Genomic DNA, 18467 nt, shown 5'->3' with positions numbered 1-18467 from the left:
TGGCCAGTACGAAAATAAACTTATTGAGTGGCGCGCCACCGTAAATGGAATGCATGTGTTGCAGTTGTACGATGGCAGGCCGGCGCCGCCCGGCCGCCACTGACGACGAGACATTGCTGCACCCTACGCTGAGGTCTGCTAGTCACACCGACCGACCGACTGAGACATCTACTGGCACGGCTATCGTTGGCACATGGCGTCCTGTCCCTGCTCGACACCGTATGGAAGCACTATCGTTCACCCACGCGCTATTCACAGTCGGCGCGCTGGCGGGCGCCGGGCGCGACGCCGGCGCCCCTAGCGGCCGCCCCCCGCACTACGGTACGCGTTGTGTGCTGCATGGCCGCGGAGTATGTACAGGCGACTGCGCCGCGGCCGTCGCCCGAGGCAAGGCACGGTCAGGCCACGGCAAACGGATAACCGCAACGGAAGCCGAACCAAGGACGTGGCTATGGCCACCTGAGTCACGATAAATTTCTACACGCGGCACGCGCACAAGTGTGCGCTGGAGAGCACGAAACGAAGCCTGGCACCACAATGACTAGCGGTAATGAAGAACAAACTGGACAGGCTCCGACGGGGCAGACCCCGAACACGCCCGCACATGAGTATTTTACCAGGTACTCGCCCACGTGACCTGCTCCACCTCTCGTTCGTGACCGCTCATGCACACGGACAAATGCACTCGCGTAAGACACGACCGACACTGGAAACAGATTGTCTGAAACAGTAGTACACTGTTCTTGCGACATCGCTACTAGACTAAAGCTATGTTCTATGTCATTTGGCACAGCTGAAGAGCTCACAGACTATATGTCTATTCTACATAAAATTTACACATTTCTAACGACATACTGCCTAAGACATAATAGAACCGACCGTCAAAAAATAATACGCTATGGAGTTTTGGCACGGATGAGGGGTAATATCTTTCTCCTCATCCATCACAGTCCACATCTGTGTAAGACAGTAATCGGAGACGCACGGTGAAACCTTATTGCATCGTAACAATTATTATGTCGTTGTAATTTCGATAAAACCATCGCATGTCGACGAGTTGGCGCTATCATTATGGAATACATAGAGAGCCGGCGCGCCGGTCCGCCACCAGCTGATGGCTTCCGCACGCGCCGGGCTCAGCTGATTTGGTCTACTCCCGGTACGGTTTACAGTAGGCGTACCGGTGATTAATGTGCTGACTGTAGGAGCCCGAGTGGGAGAAGCGCTGAGGCATTTCTTGCACTGGTATGGTTTCTCGCCGCTGTGGAGACGTTTGTGCTCCGACAGGTGGTGCTTGTGCTTGAAGGCTTTCGGACAGTCCTCGCATTTGTACGGCCTCATGCCTGCGGACCACAGACAGGGCGAGAGGTGAGCATTCTGCGGGCGTACGTATGTCCACGTTGATGATGATGATTTGGAGTTTTAGGGCGCATCGACTGCTAGAGGTCATGCAGCGCCATAACTATCGATTCATGCAGAGCCGTCAATCAGAGAAGTGCATCAATCAGGTCACCCTATAGAGCCATGATGATCGGCCCTAGCATCATGATGAGAAGATTACAGGAAAATCTATAGCGCGAAGGAACTGGATCACTTTACCAAACCCGACGATGTTCGAAGAATCCCCTAAAAAGTCGCATAGCGTGCGACTCTGGACGTGACGTCCGAAAAAACTGCGCTCTAGTTGCAGTAAGGTGGCGGCAAGCGACCGTTACGGGGCCTGCGGTTCCGCTACCACCACCATCACTCCAACGGCCTGCCCATCTTCGGTTTCCCAGCAGCCTTCGGTGAATAAGCTCACACCACTGCGCGTATGCGGAACAACTCTGGCGGCAGTCAGCCAATCAAGACCTCTGGCGACCAACAGTTGAGCCTGCCCAGTCCGGGCTGCTGCGCGGATCAGCTGGCCTCTGCGGAGCGGCGGCAGAGGTCGCTGACTCACCGGAATGTTCGTATTTGTGCCTGGCGAGCGAGCTCTGCTTGTTGAAGGCTTTGTCGCACTGGTCGCACTGGAAGAGGTCCTCGCCGGGCCGCGCCAGCCGCCGCTTCTTGCCCGTCTCGCTGGACGAGTCGTCTCCCGATCCGCTCAGCTCGGCCTGCTGCGGACGCACAGACGCAGCGAACCGTCACCGGCGGGTCGACACTGACACGCCGCGCGGGCTGCTACGCGCCGAGCGGCACGACACGCGGCAGTCGTTAAAAGCGCGTGTGGCTGCTCGCAGGTAGTGCCACTCGTGCGCGGACTGGCGGTGGGAGGCGAGCGACCCTTGCGATTTACGTGAACGTCAAAATAGGTTGCTTACGGAGCAGACTCGACCGATTCCTGCAAAACGGCTGCTTATAGAGATATTCACACCTTACTGGTACTCGCAGCGGGCAGGTCGGCACCAGAACAGACCGCGCAATCCCGCAAACCACCACAGCACTCACCTGGCGCTTCCTCGTCTCCGCGTATATCTCCTGCTCGGCGGCGCGCAGCAGCTGCTGTACCGCTGACGTCATCGGGCCGCCCTCGGACGTCACAGCGCCGGGCGGCGGCGGCGGCGTGTCGGCGGCGCCGAGCGGACGCGGCGCCGGCGAGCGCGGCGAGCAGGAACGTTCGTCACGCAGGTAGAGCGGCGCGCCGCCTGGCGGCTCGTGGTGCGGTGGCCGCTCGTCAGGCGGCGCCACCGGCGTCGAGGCCCGCGACGAGGCGTCGCTGACGGGCGGCGGCGACGCACTGCCGGCCGGCGACCGCTTGGTGGACAGGTCCAGCGGCTGGTCGTACTGCTCGGGCGGCGTGGGCGGCGCCAGCAGGGACGGCAGGTGAGGTAGCGGCGAGTAGAACATAGGCACGGCCGAGTAGACGGGCGGCAGCGGCGGCCGCTCGGCCGTCGGCCGCACCAGGCCCGCCGGGAAGCACGGCAGCGCGAACGGCTTACCCTCACGCTTGTCGCGGGCGCGCGTGTTCTGGAACCAGACGCGCACCACCTCCGGCGAGATGCCCAGTCGCTCCGAGATGCGGTTGACGTCCTCGCGGCGCGGCTTCGAGTTCATGATGTAGCTTGTCCGCAGCACGAGCAGCTGCTCGTCCGAGAACTTGTAGCGCACGCGCTGCTTCTGGCCATCGTCGCTGTGCTGCGACGACTCGTTGTCGCTGGTCTCCTCCGGGCCGGGGCCGGTGGTCTTCTGCTGTTTGGCCATGAGTTCGCTGAGTCGCGCGGCCAGCCCCTCGCTGAGCCGCTCGCCCTCGGGCACGGCCGCGCGGCACAGCTGCTCGTGCCGCGCCAGCTCGCGCCGCTCGGCGAAGCTGCGCGAGCAGCAGCCGCACTGCAGCCAGTCATCGGCGCGGCTGTCCGGCGGCGCGGCCGGCTGCGTGGTCGGCGCCGCGGTCGGAGCGGCGGCCGGCGGCGGCGCGGCGGCGGGCAGCGCCGGCGGCGGGGTCGGCGCCGCTGAGCCGGGCCGGCTGGTCGGCGCCGGCCGCTCGCGGAGCGCCTCGCCAGCCATCCGCTCTTCACCGAGTCGACCATCTGCTGCACGCTGCGCTGCAGCTCGTCGTCGCTGAGCTTCTGCGCGGCGACCGGCTCGGGCGGCGGGCCGGCGGCCGGCGGCGCCGGCGGCGGCGGCAGGCCGGCGGCGCTCACCGCCACCTGGCCCGGCTGGCCGCCAGTGTACAGCGGGAACGGTAGCTCGAACCGCAGCGCCGGCGAGCCCTTGGCCTGGCTCTGCTGCAGGGTGCGGCCGCGACACTTCTTGGACGAGCGGTGGGACGAGTACGAGCCCGAGTGAGAGAACCGGTTGCCGCAGTCGGTGCAGACGTACGGCTTCTCGCCGCTGTGTATCCGGGTGTGCTCCTGGATCGGGAGCAGACGGATGCGTCAGAGGCAGCAGTCGCGTGCGCTAGTCGAACATGACGACTTATTTTTGGCATAATCAGTCATTTTACTCACCACATGCATATTCACAAACAACGCACATAAATTTATGCGAATGCCAAAACTTTATCAGGTGCACAAAAGAACAAAAGCCTACCAGGCGCATAAAAAGGCTCAACGAAGATAGATTGCCTTCCAATACTTCTAGCGTATCATAGCCATATGTGTGTTTTCTGGAGTGGGCTAGTACGTATCCAGCTTTCCCTCGAAAAACATGGGCATGTGGATGGGCGCTCTTGACCTGAAAGGAAAGGGAACGGAAGACAACAACCCAGCTACTTCGATCAGAAATAAAAATGAGCGCCGCAAAACAGAGGCAGAAGAGGAGTGCGCGGTGAATATGTGCAAAGCCTCAACCATACGAGGTCAGCGTCCGGACGTCAGCACCTGTCCCCAAGGTGGCGCTCATTTACGTCAGTCGCAATATTCATAACCATGGCATGATCACAGGCGCCCAGCCCCACGCCAAACGGCAAATAGTTGAAGAACGCGCACGGCCATGTCTTTTGTCTTAAAAGGACAAGACAAAAGACACATCGCCAAACACAGCTCCCACGGGCGCCGCAGCCCGGCTGGCCAGCCTCGCCCGCGGGAGACAGACAGGCAGACGGGCGACAGCGCACAACCCAGACGTACGGCGGGCACAGAGGCCGACCTGCGGGCCCGGACACTGGGCTCGGCTGGTTGGTATGCGGCGGCGGCGCGCCAGCCCGGCACCTAGGCTCACCTTCAGGTGGTGTTTAAACTTGAAAGCCTTGCTGCAAATGTCGCATTTGAACTTGCGCACGTTTGCCGACTCCTCGTGACTGATCATGTGTCGCTGCAGGCCGTAGATGTGGGCGAACGTCTTGTTGCACACGTGACAGGACTGTCAACGGAAAGCGAAGGACGTCAGACAGCTGGCCAGCGACGCTCGAAGGTTAGTGTGGGACCTAGTTCCGCGGGCGGATTGGAAGAAGACAGTTCCATGTAACGGTTTAGCGCAATACTGGGCCGGAACACGACCGCCCTGGCATCCATCGCGTGTTCGGTTTGGCCGCAGCCCACGAGCGGAGTCTGGGGATGTTGCCCGTAGCTCCCTTCAAACACAGGATGATTGGATCTGCTTCTCCCGTCTTTCCGAATGAAGCGTTGAGAGCGTCAGCATGTGGGGGTGTACGCGCGACGGGACAGAGGAGCATGGTAGTGAAAATGGCTCTCCGCGGCACTGCAGCCCTTGACCTCTAGAAATTCACGGCTTTATAAGCGACTCTTGCTTTCATGGTAAGGCTTAAGTCAGTGACTGGTTACATATATCACGCCGTGTCCGCGCCAGCTTTACGAGGGGCTTCAGTGGTTTATTACTGCAATACGCGATGCATTGGGAGCCGCGAATTAGGGTCCGAAATCAAGCAATTGAGGTAACTCTCGGGCTTGCATCGCAAGCCAAATAATAACAAGGAACCACTGAGTGTTTAGCTCTCAGCAAGTTGCTCAAAGGCATTGCCGTGACATACGCAATGAACGTGTTCATCTGGAAACGGCATAAAGCCTCATAAAAGCGACCAATAGCAAAATATACGCTTATCCTTCGACCAGTTCCAAAAGATGTGTTCTTTGTATGTCAAATATGTACCAAAAATCACGTCGCCGGAACGTCAGCCTCTTCCCCACTCAATCGAAGAGCTCATGCAATGATGAACTCAACGGTAAAACATCATCGAAGGGTAAATAGCGACTGGGAGGTGGCACCCCATGGCACCACAAGTCCGGCCCCAGTTAAATGCGTCGAATGTCTGCCGTACACGACGGTGTAGCTGGTGATCCGCCCTCCGACGACAGATGTTATAACTTTAGATCCCCGTTGCAGACGCAACAAGCAGTGTTCGTCAACAAGCGGTGTTCTTCAACACGAATCTCCTGACGCAAGACGCTCCACGCAATGGACGCGCTAATGGCCGTCCCCGTGACTCGGGCGACCGAGCGTTGACACCCGACCACTGTGATGGCGGATTGCGCGAACTCACGCCCCAGAATAACGCTGAATTTTTGGCTTGTCAAAGGTGGCCAGCTGTCATTTGGCTTGAGAGGGTCAGGGTGGCACGCAGGACGTAGCCTCCTGGTTCCATGTCATGAAACAGGTCATTCGGATGGAGTTTGATGCCAAAGCCATCCCAACATGCCGCCTACCAAATTTCCGCAGAGAAACGTCGCTAAACAGGAGGCAAGTGAAATTCAGACGCGCCCGACGCGCGTATCGTCACTTCGCGAACCGACTTTCAACGCTCTGCGTCGCCAGAGCCATAAAACTCTGTGTTCATCATCGACCTGCGTTCATTGGCCACGCATTATAAGCGATAGGACCAAAGAGCAGTTCAGTCATGCCGAAGAAACATTAAAACACCCCATAAATCCGAGCAGATATGGCACTTCACGGTCTCTCTGGCACTCCAGAGCCCAAAGCGGTCGACTTCAATGGCTTTGAGCCGCGCCTCGGGCGGAGAAACGCCAGCGCAGCAGTTTGGCCGCGTCGGTCTGGCTTCACCGGTGAGCGAGCCGTACCGCTTCTGTTTGCACGCCGCCTCCGTCTAGTATCGGCACAAAGGCGGCGGCCGCGGCGCTGATAACGCATACAAGACGCGACGTGCCGAGCTGGCAGCGGGACTTCCCGAAAACGCCGACACCGCGGCGGCGGCGGCGGCGACGGCGGCCGCCGCTGCCGCAGTTTGGAAGCTGCCGGGGAGGCGCGCCGACCGCGGCGAAGCGCCGTTCCCACGTATCTTACCTTCGGAACGCGTCGACACCGGCGGCGCCGCGGTCTGAGGGCAATTAGTCACAGGCCGCGCCAGCCGCCGACTCGCCCGTTTATTTTCACAGCGCGGTTTCTCATTGAGGTTGGGTTTCATCTTTCAGTGCTCCCGCCCATGCTAGATAAATATACGGCGGTGCATCGCCGGCAGGAGCGCACCTTGGCGATAAAACGAGGGCGGGGTGCAGAGACGCCACGCAGCTGCCGGTGTCGCGCCGCTCCGCAGCCGACTCAAATACCAGTCCACTCGCTCGCTGCCACGCACAGGGGTGGGGCATGCCAGGTGTGCCGCTTCCGCGTCTAGTCCAAAACGGACTGATAGACGAATCTAGCACAATAGTCAGGTGAAGTAAAATCAGGCACAAGCCCCGTCACCACGAAAGCCAGCAGCTAACATTGTTCATACTTGAAGGACATTGCAAATATAAGTTGCATTGCCTTGCTCGCCGGTCAAAGTACTGCATTCAGAGTTGATGCACGCAAAGCCAAAGAAGCCGCTTGAGTTCAGTCCGCACAGGGCGCGAGGCATCGAAGGCTACCGGTCCAGGCGAGACCCGCTGCGCGGAGTTGCCGAGTACAACAGCACCATCTGTCTTGTGAACAGGTCGAGAGGTAGCCGGTTCTGGCAAGCGCCAAAACAAACTGACAATGACCCCCTCAGACAAAGGACCACTGGCACGCCGGTGGCTGAGAAATAGATTGAAAATCAGTCACCGTTTTTGTGGCAACATTGTTCCGGTTCTTTGGCGAGCTGGCAGCAGGCAGTCGACTCTGCCCATCAGCTGGTCAGGAGCAGTTTTTTTCGCCGCCCATGGGGGGAGGGGGGAATGAACGGCGCGCCGTCGACACCGTCCGTCTCACCTGAACACAGCTAGCCAGCTCAAAACGCTTTTTATTCGCCACAAAAACGTCTTCCTGGCAGGACAGCGTCTAAATGTGGCCCGTAAAAAGAAGCAAGGCGCCTCGAAACGAGCACGGTGTCATCGAAAAACGCTCCCGGGGGCACGACCGACCTGAGGCCGACGCCAGCGGAAAATCGGCCGGCAGCCCGGCTGACAAAGGTGGCCCGGATGGGTCGGAGAAGTCATAGACGTAGCAGGGCCGGAATGACGGCTGCGGTGAAAAATCGCAGCCTGGGGGTCGCTTTCGTTCCGACTGGGCATCGATCAACGACTCTTTGATAATGCTTGTCGGCCAAGATAATAAAAAGCATCATGTAGGGAATGAGGTGGTCAATGAACGTCAGATATTGGCATACACCTTTACAATTTTGTTGACAGGAAATAAGGACATGACCTGCAATCATGAAGACACAACATATTTTGAATCGCTGTTGCGCAAGTAGACAGGAGCTTTACTTCCTAGGCGCGTACTGCATTGTCCGCGAATTTCAAAAACATACATGAACATCGTGCATGTATAAGAAAAAAACTATGAGGGAAAATAAACTCTCGGACGTTTGGTTACTTCAGACTTTATCTGTCTGCGTTCACCACTTTAACTGAGACACAGCAGCGGTCATCATCCTTCGCAAAAGCCGCTACGAATTTACGCGAGGTGATCGACGATAAGCGATGAAAAGAGAAATATGTGCTGTTGCTGCACCTATTGTACCAAAACAAAAGTTGTGTCCTCCCACACGTTAACAGCAGCAAAGCCTATTCAAATGTGTGCTAACACATCCATCAGGGTCCTCACACTGTCTATCCGTTTGCCCGCTGTCCGATGATGACGATTGACATTAGAGTGCGCTTCGGCTGCCTGGGCCGTTTTGCGCTCTCATTTCTCCAGTACCCACAAACCGGACTAAGCCAGAACTTATTCGGTCTTTTCCCAGTGCCACCAGAACTCCATTGCTGATAGTGTGCTTGACTATTATGAAGCAGCCCTGATGAGATGCTCTCCACGCTCAGTGGCGGGGAAGCCCCATAAAAGCGCCGGCGGGCGTGTTCAATGCTACGAGCGGGACCAGGTCACCACTAAGCACTGCCCACTAACTCCGGCTGCCAATTTCCCTTCGCTCTGGCATAACGGTGTGAAGGACCCATGTAATTGTGAATCTGACATCCGTCATGGGCCGTGTCGCTGTCCGGCGCGCGCTCTCGTGGCGGCGGAATCGACACCTCGCCGGCCACCAGGTCATTAATTCGCCTGGTGCCGGCGGATCCGGCCGCGCCCGCCCCCAATTACAGCCGTCCCCGCGCGCCCGTCCCCGGCCGACAGACGCCGCGGGACGCGACGGCCCGCAGCCGCAGCCCCCCCCCCCCCCCTGCTGCCAGATGACACAAGGTGCTGTCTGCGGCGCCGATCTCAGATGATTCGGGTCGACTCTCACGGCAATACGAGCCGTGGGCCGGCGCCGCAGGTGGCTCCTCGCCGCGCTCCCACATCTGGCCAGGCTCCGGCCGGCGACCCGCGCGGCGCCGGCGGGACGCCGCCGCGACTCACGCCCGTCCCGGGAACACACGGACCAGCGGGTGGGAGGCGGGGGGACTTACCACCTGCGTGGGGGGACCGTGGCCCACCTCGTGCACCTCAAGCTTCTCATTGGAGGGGAAGGTCATGCCGCACGTCTGGCACATGTGGCCGATGGGCGAGGCCAGCGCCGGCGCCCCCAGCCCGGTGGAGCCGGCCAGGCCGCCCTTCAGCGTCAGCGCCGCCACTGCAACGGACAGACGCACACCCCGTCAGAGGATGACAGCTGCGGCGGGCAGGCAGGCGCACGTCGATGGCGGCGTCCGAACGGTGTTTGCTGATGTGGGCCTAGGGCCCCACAACTGCTTGGTTATTCGGCGCACATAACTAGCGGTGATGATGAACGCTACAAACGACAGACACAGCGATGGCGTTGGGGATGAGGACTGCTGAAATCGGGGTTTGGGACATCAAGTGCCGGCACCGGGTAACATTTCAATAACACTGTGTAGCGTGCCCCAATTCACAAGCGACATCGCTCAAAACAGGAAGTTGTGACGATTATACCGCCGACTCAGAGCAAAGCGATATTGCCATACTGTAACAGTAAGACGCTTTTTGCGGCGCGGGACCGGCGAGACGAGCGCTGACTCGTCTCGTCTCGTCTCGTCTCTCGCTGACTCGTCTCGTCTCACCAGTTGGATGATCTTTAGATGACAGTACAGGAAACTCGTCGACTGCGAGCGCTTACGCAAATGGGGCTTACAGCAGCATCTCAATATCCCCCTTTCACGAGTTTAACAGGCAAAGGTGCGCTGATCGTTGACGTCCGAGCCAAAATTTACCAACGACATCGCTTAAAAATGACTGGCTGGAGTCTGGTCTGGCCTGATAATTTCAAGTGACGAAAGCGATAAATATGAAGAGATGTTTTGGGATCCATGACCATGATAGCATTGTAGGATACACACATAGTTTGAGAAAATGCATGCTGCAATACAACGGTGACACATAGTATAGCCCGCACTATCGTTCCTTTCCTCTTCTATCAATATGAGCCTCCTCTCACCGGGGGCACCTCCTCACCGATACTTGGACCGCTTTCGATCCGTGTTACTTAACTTTTTCGCGATTTGCAAAATTTACGTTCCTCATGTTGCATGTATCAAATGTGTGGATGACAGATCAGTGATATTGTTACGTTGCAAATACACAACGTTTACGTGATATTGCTATGTTGCGAATACACACTGCCAATTTACAATGATGTTTTGAGATGCATTACCATGTAAGTATTGTAGAATACACAAATAATTTGAGTTAATGCATGTTGCAATGCAACAGTGGCACAAAGTTTAGCCAGCACTATTGTTTGTTTCCTCTTTTGGAGCATTTTCGACCCGTAAAACTTAGCATTTTCGCAATTTGCAAAATTTGTGTTCCACATGTTGCATGCATCAAATATGCAGATGAGAGACCAGTGGTATTGCTACGTTGCAAATACACAACGTTCAATTAAAAACCTTGCATTTAAGTGCCTCCACAATACGGCAGCCCAACATCTTACAAACTTTGCTACGTCCGGCTGAATATTTTACGACGATACGACCAGCGGTTGTACAGATATAATTCTGTGAAAAACGTCACTTGCCGTGAGCTACAAGATGACACGTCGGCCCGCGGTCTCGCTCACAAACAGAGATATCACGGTACGTAAGAGACAGATCTGCCGTTGCACACGTATGGACATAACCAGCCACCTGCAGGACGGAAGGAACATATACGCGGGCCCTTCCACCGTACAGAGGAAACGCTAACATCACTAGTGCAAAGCAATCGCTGTTGTGATGATACAAACCTAAAGGAGCTTTTGCTGTGCGAAAGACACTGCCTACCGGTTTAAATGCTACAAAGCACTTCTGTTTTGACAGACACACACATTTAGTTCTGTCATAATGTAGACGGACGTGATTTTCCACCGTAATGCAGACACGGTTCTGAACGAACCTCCATTAAACCGCGAACCCATGCATGCTTTGGTCGCGAATGAACAGGGAGAGTGGACCACGTCTGCCGTCTGTCGTGGAAATTAATAGCAACTCTTAGATGACTCATGAAAAGAAAAAAACCATGATCAGCCATTCAACCCCTCAAATCCCCTAACTCCGTTTTTAAATTCCTCTCTCCCCTTCGACACAGGCACAGATAAGAACAGTTTAGGGACCGACAAGTTTGTCGAACGGGTCGGGCCACCCGGGCCGCCGTGGCCCCGCCGGCCGACAAATGAAGACGCGCTGACCGGCCGCCGGTGCCGGGTCCGAAAGGTCATTCCGAATGCAGATTTGCGGCGTCCGGACGTGGAACGAGGGGCCATCCTTCTGCTGACAGTGTCGGCCCGCCGCTGTCGCGCCGGCCGCCTCGTCGCACCGCTCGAGTGCGGCCAATCGCGCCAGGCCGGCCGGCCGCACGAAAACCCGGCCAAGCTAATGCCGGCTCCATCCGGCCACCCGATTCGACAGATCGCTCTTATATTATTAACACTATATATCATAATCAAATGCTTGCATTGGCGACGGTATCAGCGGTCATCTCGGCTGCAAATTGCACGGTCGTCCGACGGATGAGGCTGCCGGGATATGAGGCCGCTGGCCGCTGTCCAGCCACGAATGAACAGGCCACGTGAAGCGAATCACGAGCGACCGCGCGCTGACTGTGCGCTCTGAATTGTCGCCGCGCCCAGATAAGGTGTATAAATCAAAATGAGTACTTTATGGGCTACAAAGCCGGCAGGAGCGGGATGAGCGGCTCCGTCGGCGGCGGCGGCGGCGGCCCGCCGCCGGCCGGCCCGGCGCCCCGGCGGCCACCTCCCCCGCATGAGGCCGGCAGCTCGTCGAGCGCCGCCTAACGGCATGCAAGTCCATAATGGCCGGCAGCGCGGCTGTAACGGCAGAGACAACAGGGCCATAAAGGGAGCGGCCGGCGGCGTGACGGGACGAGTCGGGGCGAGGTCGGGCCGCCGGCGCGCTGCTCGGCCCGGCGGGGCGCCATCGGAATCGGCGGCGGCGCCGCGCGGCCGCCGCCGCCGGCAATCAGCGATGGCGCGCAGCCGCTCTGAAGCAGAAATGATTTGGTACTGGCGTGCTCGAGCCTCGCCGCTCAGCTTGTTTCATGTACTGTATATCAGTCAGCCATCTTAAGGAGGGTCCATAATTTGGCCGATCCGCCCGGGCCGACGAGTGAAATCTACCAGAGGCGGATTTAGTGGCACGCTGAAATGTGAAGCGGCGATAAGCCGGGCCGCTGTCGGGCGCATCCGGTGCAGGCCGGAGGAGAGGCGCCGCCGCCGGCGACCCGGCCAGGTGGCCAGGGCCAGCCCCCGACCGACCCCGGGCTGTCGCACCCCTGGCGGCCGAGGGATGGCACACGCGCGGCGCTAATGGCCAGAGGTGAGGCCGCGATTATCGCGGGTGCGACACCCGACTCCAAACGGAAGGGCCGCGGAACCTGGCGTGGATTACGGCCATGATCGCCGGAAGTCTTTGACATTGCTCGCCGGTGAGCGGAGTTTCCCCGCGAAAAGCGGGTGCCCATAGTCCTCAGGTCTTCACTCCATAGGTCTCCGGTCTCAATCTTCTTAGTGCGATGCCTCATATGATGCGCTATCAACTCCAGCGCCGTCAGCGCGATGCATGCTGAATAATTGCGGAGCCAGCGAATGCCAATTTGACGACAGAACCGCGTGCCAGACTGTGGACGCGACCACGGCCACCAGCTTTGAAGGAGATCACGCACGCAACGTAAACAACATGCTATCTCATACGAGGGAGCACCTCCTGTAAGCATTCCCTCCTGTGACGCTTCTTCTCGTGGACGGGTGTCAAACTTTTCGTCAGCATAGGACACCGACAATTTGTCACGACTTCGCTGATGGGTCTGATACGAAGCTGTCAAATAATTTTCCTCCAGGTCATCAGACCGATACGTCACCAGATTATCCATGCGATTGGTCGCCAGCTTGTCCGACCGATTGGCGTCCGGTCCGCAGACCGATCGGTCGTCAGGTCAACCGGACGATTGATGGCAAAGTCAATTAACCGATGAGTCAGGTCAACCGGCCAGTTCGTCCGCAGCCCGTCGGACAGGTCGATGGATTGGGATCAGCGCCGGCCGTCAGCTGTCTGCCGCGTCCCGACCACCTCCACCGACCCCACCCAGCGTGACTCATGCCCGCCGCCGACAGGTCACCGTCGCCCTTCGCCTGTGGCCCGTCCCCGGTCCACCTGAGTCCGGCCGGTCCCGCTCCCTCGCGCCGGCCGGCCGGCCCGACGGCCGCCGTCGAATCACTGGCTCGCAGACCGGCGGTACAAAGATCCAAATGGCGCGCCATCCGCTCGGCCGATCGACCTGTACAGCGATCATCGGCGACCGAATCGAGTCCAGGTCACCATTGTCCGGCGATATTGAGCCGTCAGCGGCGACGGCCGGACACCGCGGCCGCTCCGGCCCGTCCAGCCCGGCCAGATCGCATGCACGGAGGCCACGCGGCCGGCGCCTAATTAAAATCAGATAGCCGGCAGCACAGGCCGTGGGGACCGGGCACCCGACGAGCCACTGGCTGCTATTACACGGGGTGAACACGCCGGCTGACACCGACGTGAATCACCCGACACCAACTGACACCAGCGTGAATCAGAGAACGGAGGGCGATAAGGTCACCGAGGTTTCAGACAGCCGAGATGCTGCGACGTGTCGAAACACGCAGCCCTCCTCCCAAGCGTGGATCAAGTACGAACGCATGCAGCTCTAGAAGGCGATACGATACACGCACTGACACGCACGCACACACAAGCACAGACAGAGAGGCCGGGGCGCCTCTACCTCGCCGGCCACCGGCGAGGTTCGCTTACGTGGATCGGGCAGCCACGGGCTCCACAGCTTGGCGAACGGCAGCGGTGGCAGCGGCATTGGACAGGCGCTCATCGCGCTATACCGGCCGCCGGCCGCCAGCAGACTGTCATAGGCCGAGTAGAACATGGCACGGCGGACACCTGCGGCCGCCAGGCCCGGACGGACCGCTCACGCACTGCTGCCCTCTGTCGGCCGCGGCGCCAAGCAGCCGGCCGCGCGCGCCGTGCGTCCCCCGCCGAGGAGGAGCGCGCTCTGGACGCAACAAGCCAAGACGACAGGACTGGGCCGCCGCCGACCGCCGGCGCAGCGGCCACTTGTAACACAAAGGCCACGACACGGGCCGCCCGCCGCCGGCCGGGAGGTGACGGCCCGCGCGCGCGGGGAGGGGCCGCCGGCCGGGCCGGGGGCGGGGCGACGGTGACCTGGCGCGGCCGCGGTGCGCTCGCAGCGCGCGCGCTCGGCGCCAGCGGGCCGCTGGCGCCTCCGGCAGCTCGCGCCCGCTCGTAATTGGAGCCCCGCGGGGCCCGTGCCCGCCGGAGGTCCCGTAAAGCTATAATCAGCCGTCACGTATCATACATTCCACCTGTGAACGCGGCGCCCTGGGGAGCGAATTACGGCTATTCCGCCAGCGGCCGCGGCTCCCCGGCCGCGGTGACATTTCATTATTAGCGCGCTCTCAATAAAGGTTCCCGCAAGCGGCTCTCAAGAGGGGCGCTATTGGCCCAAATTAAATACGTAGGTGCCAGCGCCGGCTCAGGGGAGGACAGTAATTGTCGCCAAATGAGTGTTATTCTTCTTGGCCAAATGAGAAAAGACCTACTATTTTCAGTGTCATCCGGGGCGAGAGAATTGCGAGACAGAAGACGTGCGGGCGGTGGCCGAGCCGGCGTGGCAAGCGTGCTGAGACCGCCAATGCCGTCAGGTGACAAAGTCGGCGCGTGCTTTACGTCCGCGTGAATCGTGGTTGACACTGCAGACGGCCGACACGACCTACATCTGACCGTGCCTTGGGCAGTATGCTAGCAAATCAGCAAGGCTAACTTGATCCCCGGCAGAAGCACCGCACAAACACAGCGCTCTCGCGCTGGAACAAATGACGCGGTGGCAGAGACCCCGGGCATTCCACACACGGCGTGCTCTTCCGCGTGCGAAACATATGGACTTGCATTGCAAGTTTCCAGGCAAGGCTGACTGAAAGCGAAATGTGCGCACGAATACGGGTTCCGAAGATATGACGCATATTCTGTTGTGCAGCCAGACATGGCGGTTATTTGCACTGGAGGAAGCACATCTATTCAGTTTTGTATCAGACTCCATCGGCATCGATCTACAGGATCAGATGCTAGATGACCTCCAAGGATTTCAAGGCTGACTAATTGAGGGCCACGTTTTTGTCACACTTAATTATTAGCGGTGGAACAAAAGCACAAATCCCAGGTGAAATCAAATGAAGCCGATTCCAAACTGTGACCAAAACCATCAATTCACTTCCCGAAGCAACTACTCATGCTGTAGTAATAATAAAGACAGTCCTATTGGAATGAAGTCAAGCATACGTCTGTACATCATGGTGAATGAACTGTCGGTCCAAACTGTTTGACGTAGTACCACTGGTGAGCTACAAGTTCAGAATCGCCGCTGCCATCACTCTCCCGCCGAAGCCAGATAGTTTTGGTCGCTCATTATTCTTCATCCCAAACTTCACTGCAAATGAGAGGTCAGCCTCATGATAACCGCTGTATCTGGTGCTCAAGGATTTATGGAGTGGTTAATCAAAAAGACGACGAAACCTCCTGAGGTAAGGGTGCTAGAAACCAAACCGAATCGAAGCGCTTATCGAACTGGTGTCAAAGCTGAGCGAACAAGTAAGCAGTGGCATGGAAGCATCATCCTCAGAACATACCCTCAGATGCCAAAAACTACGGGCAACGATTTTGGCGTAAGGCTGCAGAGAACGCGTTCTTTATCTAAAAATGGTGACTCAATCATTTGTTGTTTGATGTTGAACGTGGGAAGTGTGGCGTTTAGGTTCGGTGCGCAATTAATGTGGCGTGATGGTTCGGTACGCACCATATGTGTACCAAACCATCCTGCATCATAACGAGAAGGATAGAGTGCAACGCAAGAGTGCACGATCGCCATAAGTACATCTGGAAACATATTGCCTCCAGCCAGCGCATTTTTGCAATTTTTCACAGGCCCACATATCATTTCAAGGCCGCTTTCTGTGAACTAAAGGAGCATTTCCTGCCAAAAAAGGCCACTTTATGGAGGAACGAAAGGACACATAACTAATGAAAAGTTACAGGGACATCACATCGAAAAGATAATGACGGTTACTGAAAAATCACATATGACCGCTACATCCCACTAGAGCACCGCCATCATCGGCGCTCGGGCCTTCGCTGGTGCTTGTTACAGAGGTACGACCATGTACGTACCATGAGGTACGACCATGTACGTGAACTGAGCGGTCGCAGTATGACGGGCTACCCGACGGCAGCGGCGCGATTTCGTATCGCTGGCGCCAGCAACGAGTTGCGACGCAGTGGCAGCCAAAATGGGAGGCGCTGGGTCGCACACGGAGGGGCCGCGTCGCATGCATGCGACGCAGTGGCACCAAACTGGGAGGCGCTGGGTCGCACACGGAGGGGCCGCGTCGCATGCATGTGACGCAGTGGCACCAAAATGGGAGGCGCTGGGTCGCACACGGAGGGGCCGCGTCGCATGCATGTGACGCAGTGGCACCAAAATGGGAGGCGCTGGGTCGCACACGGAGGGGCCGCGTCGGGTCGCACACGGAGGGGCCGCGTCGCATGCATGTGACGCAGTGGCACCAGAATGGGAGGCGCTGGGTCGCACACGGAGGGGCCGCGTCGCATGCATGTGACGCAGTGCGATGAGAAAAAGTGTTTCCTGCTTTAAACCAAAGATGCCTGTGTGACAAATCTGTGGGTAACATATAACCAGCTCGTGCTAAGCTTCTTGGCACCCATCAAACAAAACCGACACAAACATTGCTGTACGAATCTTTGTACTACAAATCTGTCAAACAGAGCACCAAAGCGGCACATCGCTGGAGTGAAGTGTTTGTCCCATTCTCACAGTTCTATTTCGCACGCGTGTTCTACGAAAAATCTTCACAGGAGTCAATGCTTGACACGTCACGTTTTAATGGGCCAACAAAGCGTCAAAACTACGAAACACCGGAACAGCTTCCATTCGAAAAATCTACGCGTCGATTTTCCGTGGAGCCGGCCCGAGTGATTCAAGAGAAACGCATAAACAACACGCCGGTTCTGAGATAACGGCCAGCAACCTTGCAGATTCCAGCCAAACAAAATCTGACATTCACCTCCGGTCGCCAACAACAGCCATGCCCAGATAAGAATCCACGCCGAGCGTCCGACTGAAGTGCCACGCCACCCCTTGAAGGCGATAAGATTAGAGGAAAATGGCCTGGCCCCAGCGTGTTCCGCAAGGTGAGAGGCTGTTTCCAGCGTGGGAAGGCAGCGCAAAACAAGCCCTCCTGGCTTCCCCGAATAGCCATCCCAATCGGCACGGTCATATCGGGTTTCCGAGATTGCGGCCGGCTGCGGGCACCGGGCACGTTTGCACAAGGCGGACCTCGCTCTGGGGGAGGGCGGCGGAGGACGGCACCACACGTGACACGGTGGAGGATGTCGTCACCCACCAGCTGGCCACCCCACCGCAGCGCGGCCACCGCCGCGCCGTCACGCGGTTAAGGCACGCCGATAACGTGCCGCTGGTGCGCGGGTCAGAGGCGCCCACTCACGGTACAGGCGCACCGGCCGGCTACAGCCGCCCGCGGAACAGCCGTTCCAGTACAGCCTCACCGACCCGCAGTCCAGACGTGCTGGCTAGCCACGGCACCATGCGATGCAACCATGCTGGTACAGCCACACCGACCCGCGGTAAAAGGTACAGCCACACCGACCCGCGGTGCAGGGTACAGCCACACCGACCCGCGGTACAGGGTACAACCACACCGACCCACGGTATTATCAAAACGAGCCAGCCTGTGCCCAGCCAGGTGTTGCTGACTCGCATTCCATCAGTGCACCATCACACGTTCTACCCACTTTTCAGGCACGTGCATAATGTGCTAAATAGACCGCACAAAAGCCTATGGAAAACCATACGAGCTCGACCTTCTTCATTATCAAAACAGTTAGGACTAGCTGCAAAGAAAAAGGTAGAGGATGAAGGAAGAGTGAAAGAAAGACAAAGGGAGTGAAACAGGAAGGTCTGAACAGAGAAGCACAGGTCAGTAGCTTAACCAGGTGGTAACCTTGCCCCCTATTTTGAGAGCTCGAGCTACCTGGCGATGGGCTATATATATATATATATATATATATATATATATATATATATATATATATGAGAGCTCAACATTGGCACTCAACTCACTTGGTTAGGAC

At 57.9% G+C, this 18467-nt stretch overlaps 1 protein-coding gene across 1 annotated transcript; it reads right to left on the bottom strand.

The window, feature by feature from the left end:
* Positions 1–556: 556 nt before the first annotated feature.
* LOC119111531 (zinc finger protein 1-like) lies at positions 557–14252 on the bottom strand. Its single transcript, XM_037235345.1, is given in 9 exon segments — positions 557–1227; positions 1230–1343; positions 1943–2099; positions 2431–2547; positions 2671–3264; positions 3498–3833; positions 4642–4782; positions 9201–9364; positions 14025–14252. Coding segments are annotated over 9 exon segments (1827 nt in total). The 5' UTR covers positions 14152–14252; the 3' UTR covers positions 557–1150.
* Positions 14253–18467: the final 4215 nt, after the last annotated feature.

This window comes from Pollicipes pollicipes, unplaced genomic scaffold (assembly GCF_011947565.3).
Source record: "Pollicipes pollicipes isolate AB1234 unplaced genomic scaffold, Ppol_2.1 Scaffold_7261;HRSCAF=8764_pilon_pilon_pilon, whole genome shotgun sequence".
Classification (NCBI taxonomy): Eukaryota; Metazoa; Arthropoda; class Thecostraca; order Pollicipedomorpha; family Pollicipedidae; genus Pollicipes; species Pollicipes pollicipes.
This window is presented reverse-complemented; position numbering and strand designations above follow the sequence as displayed.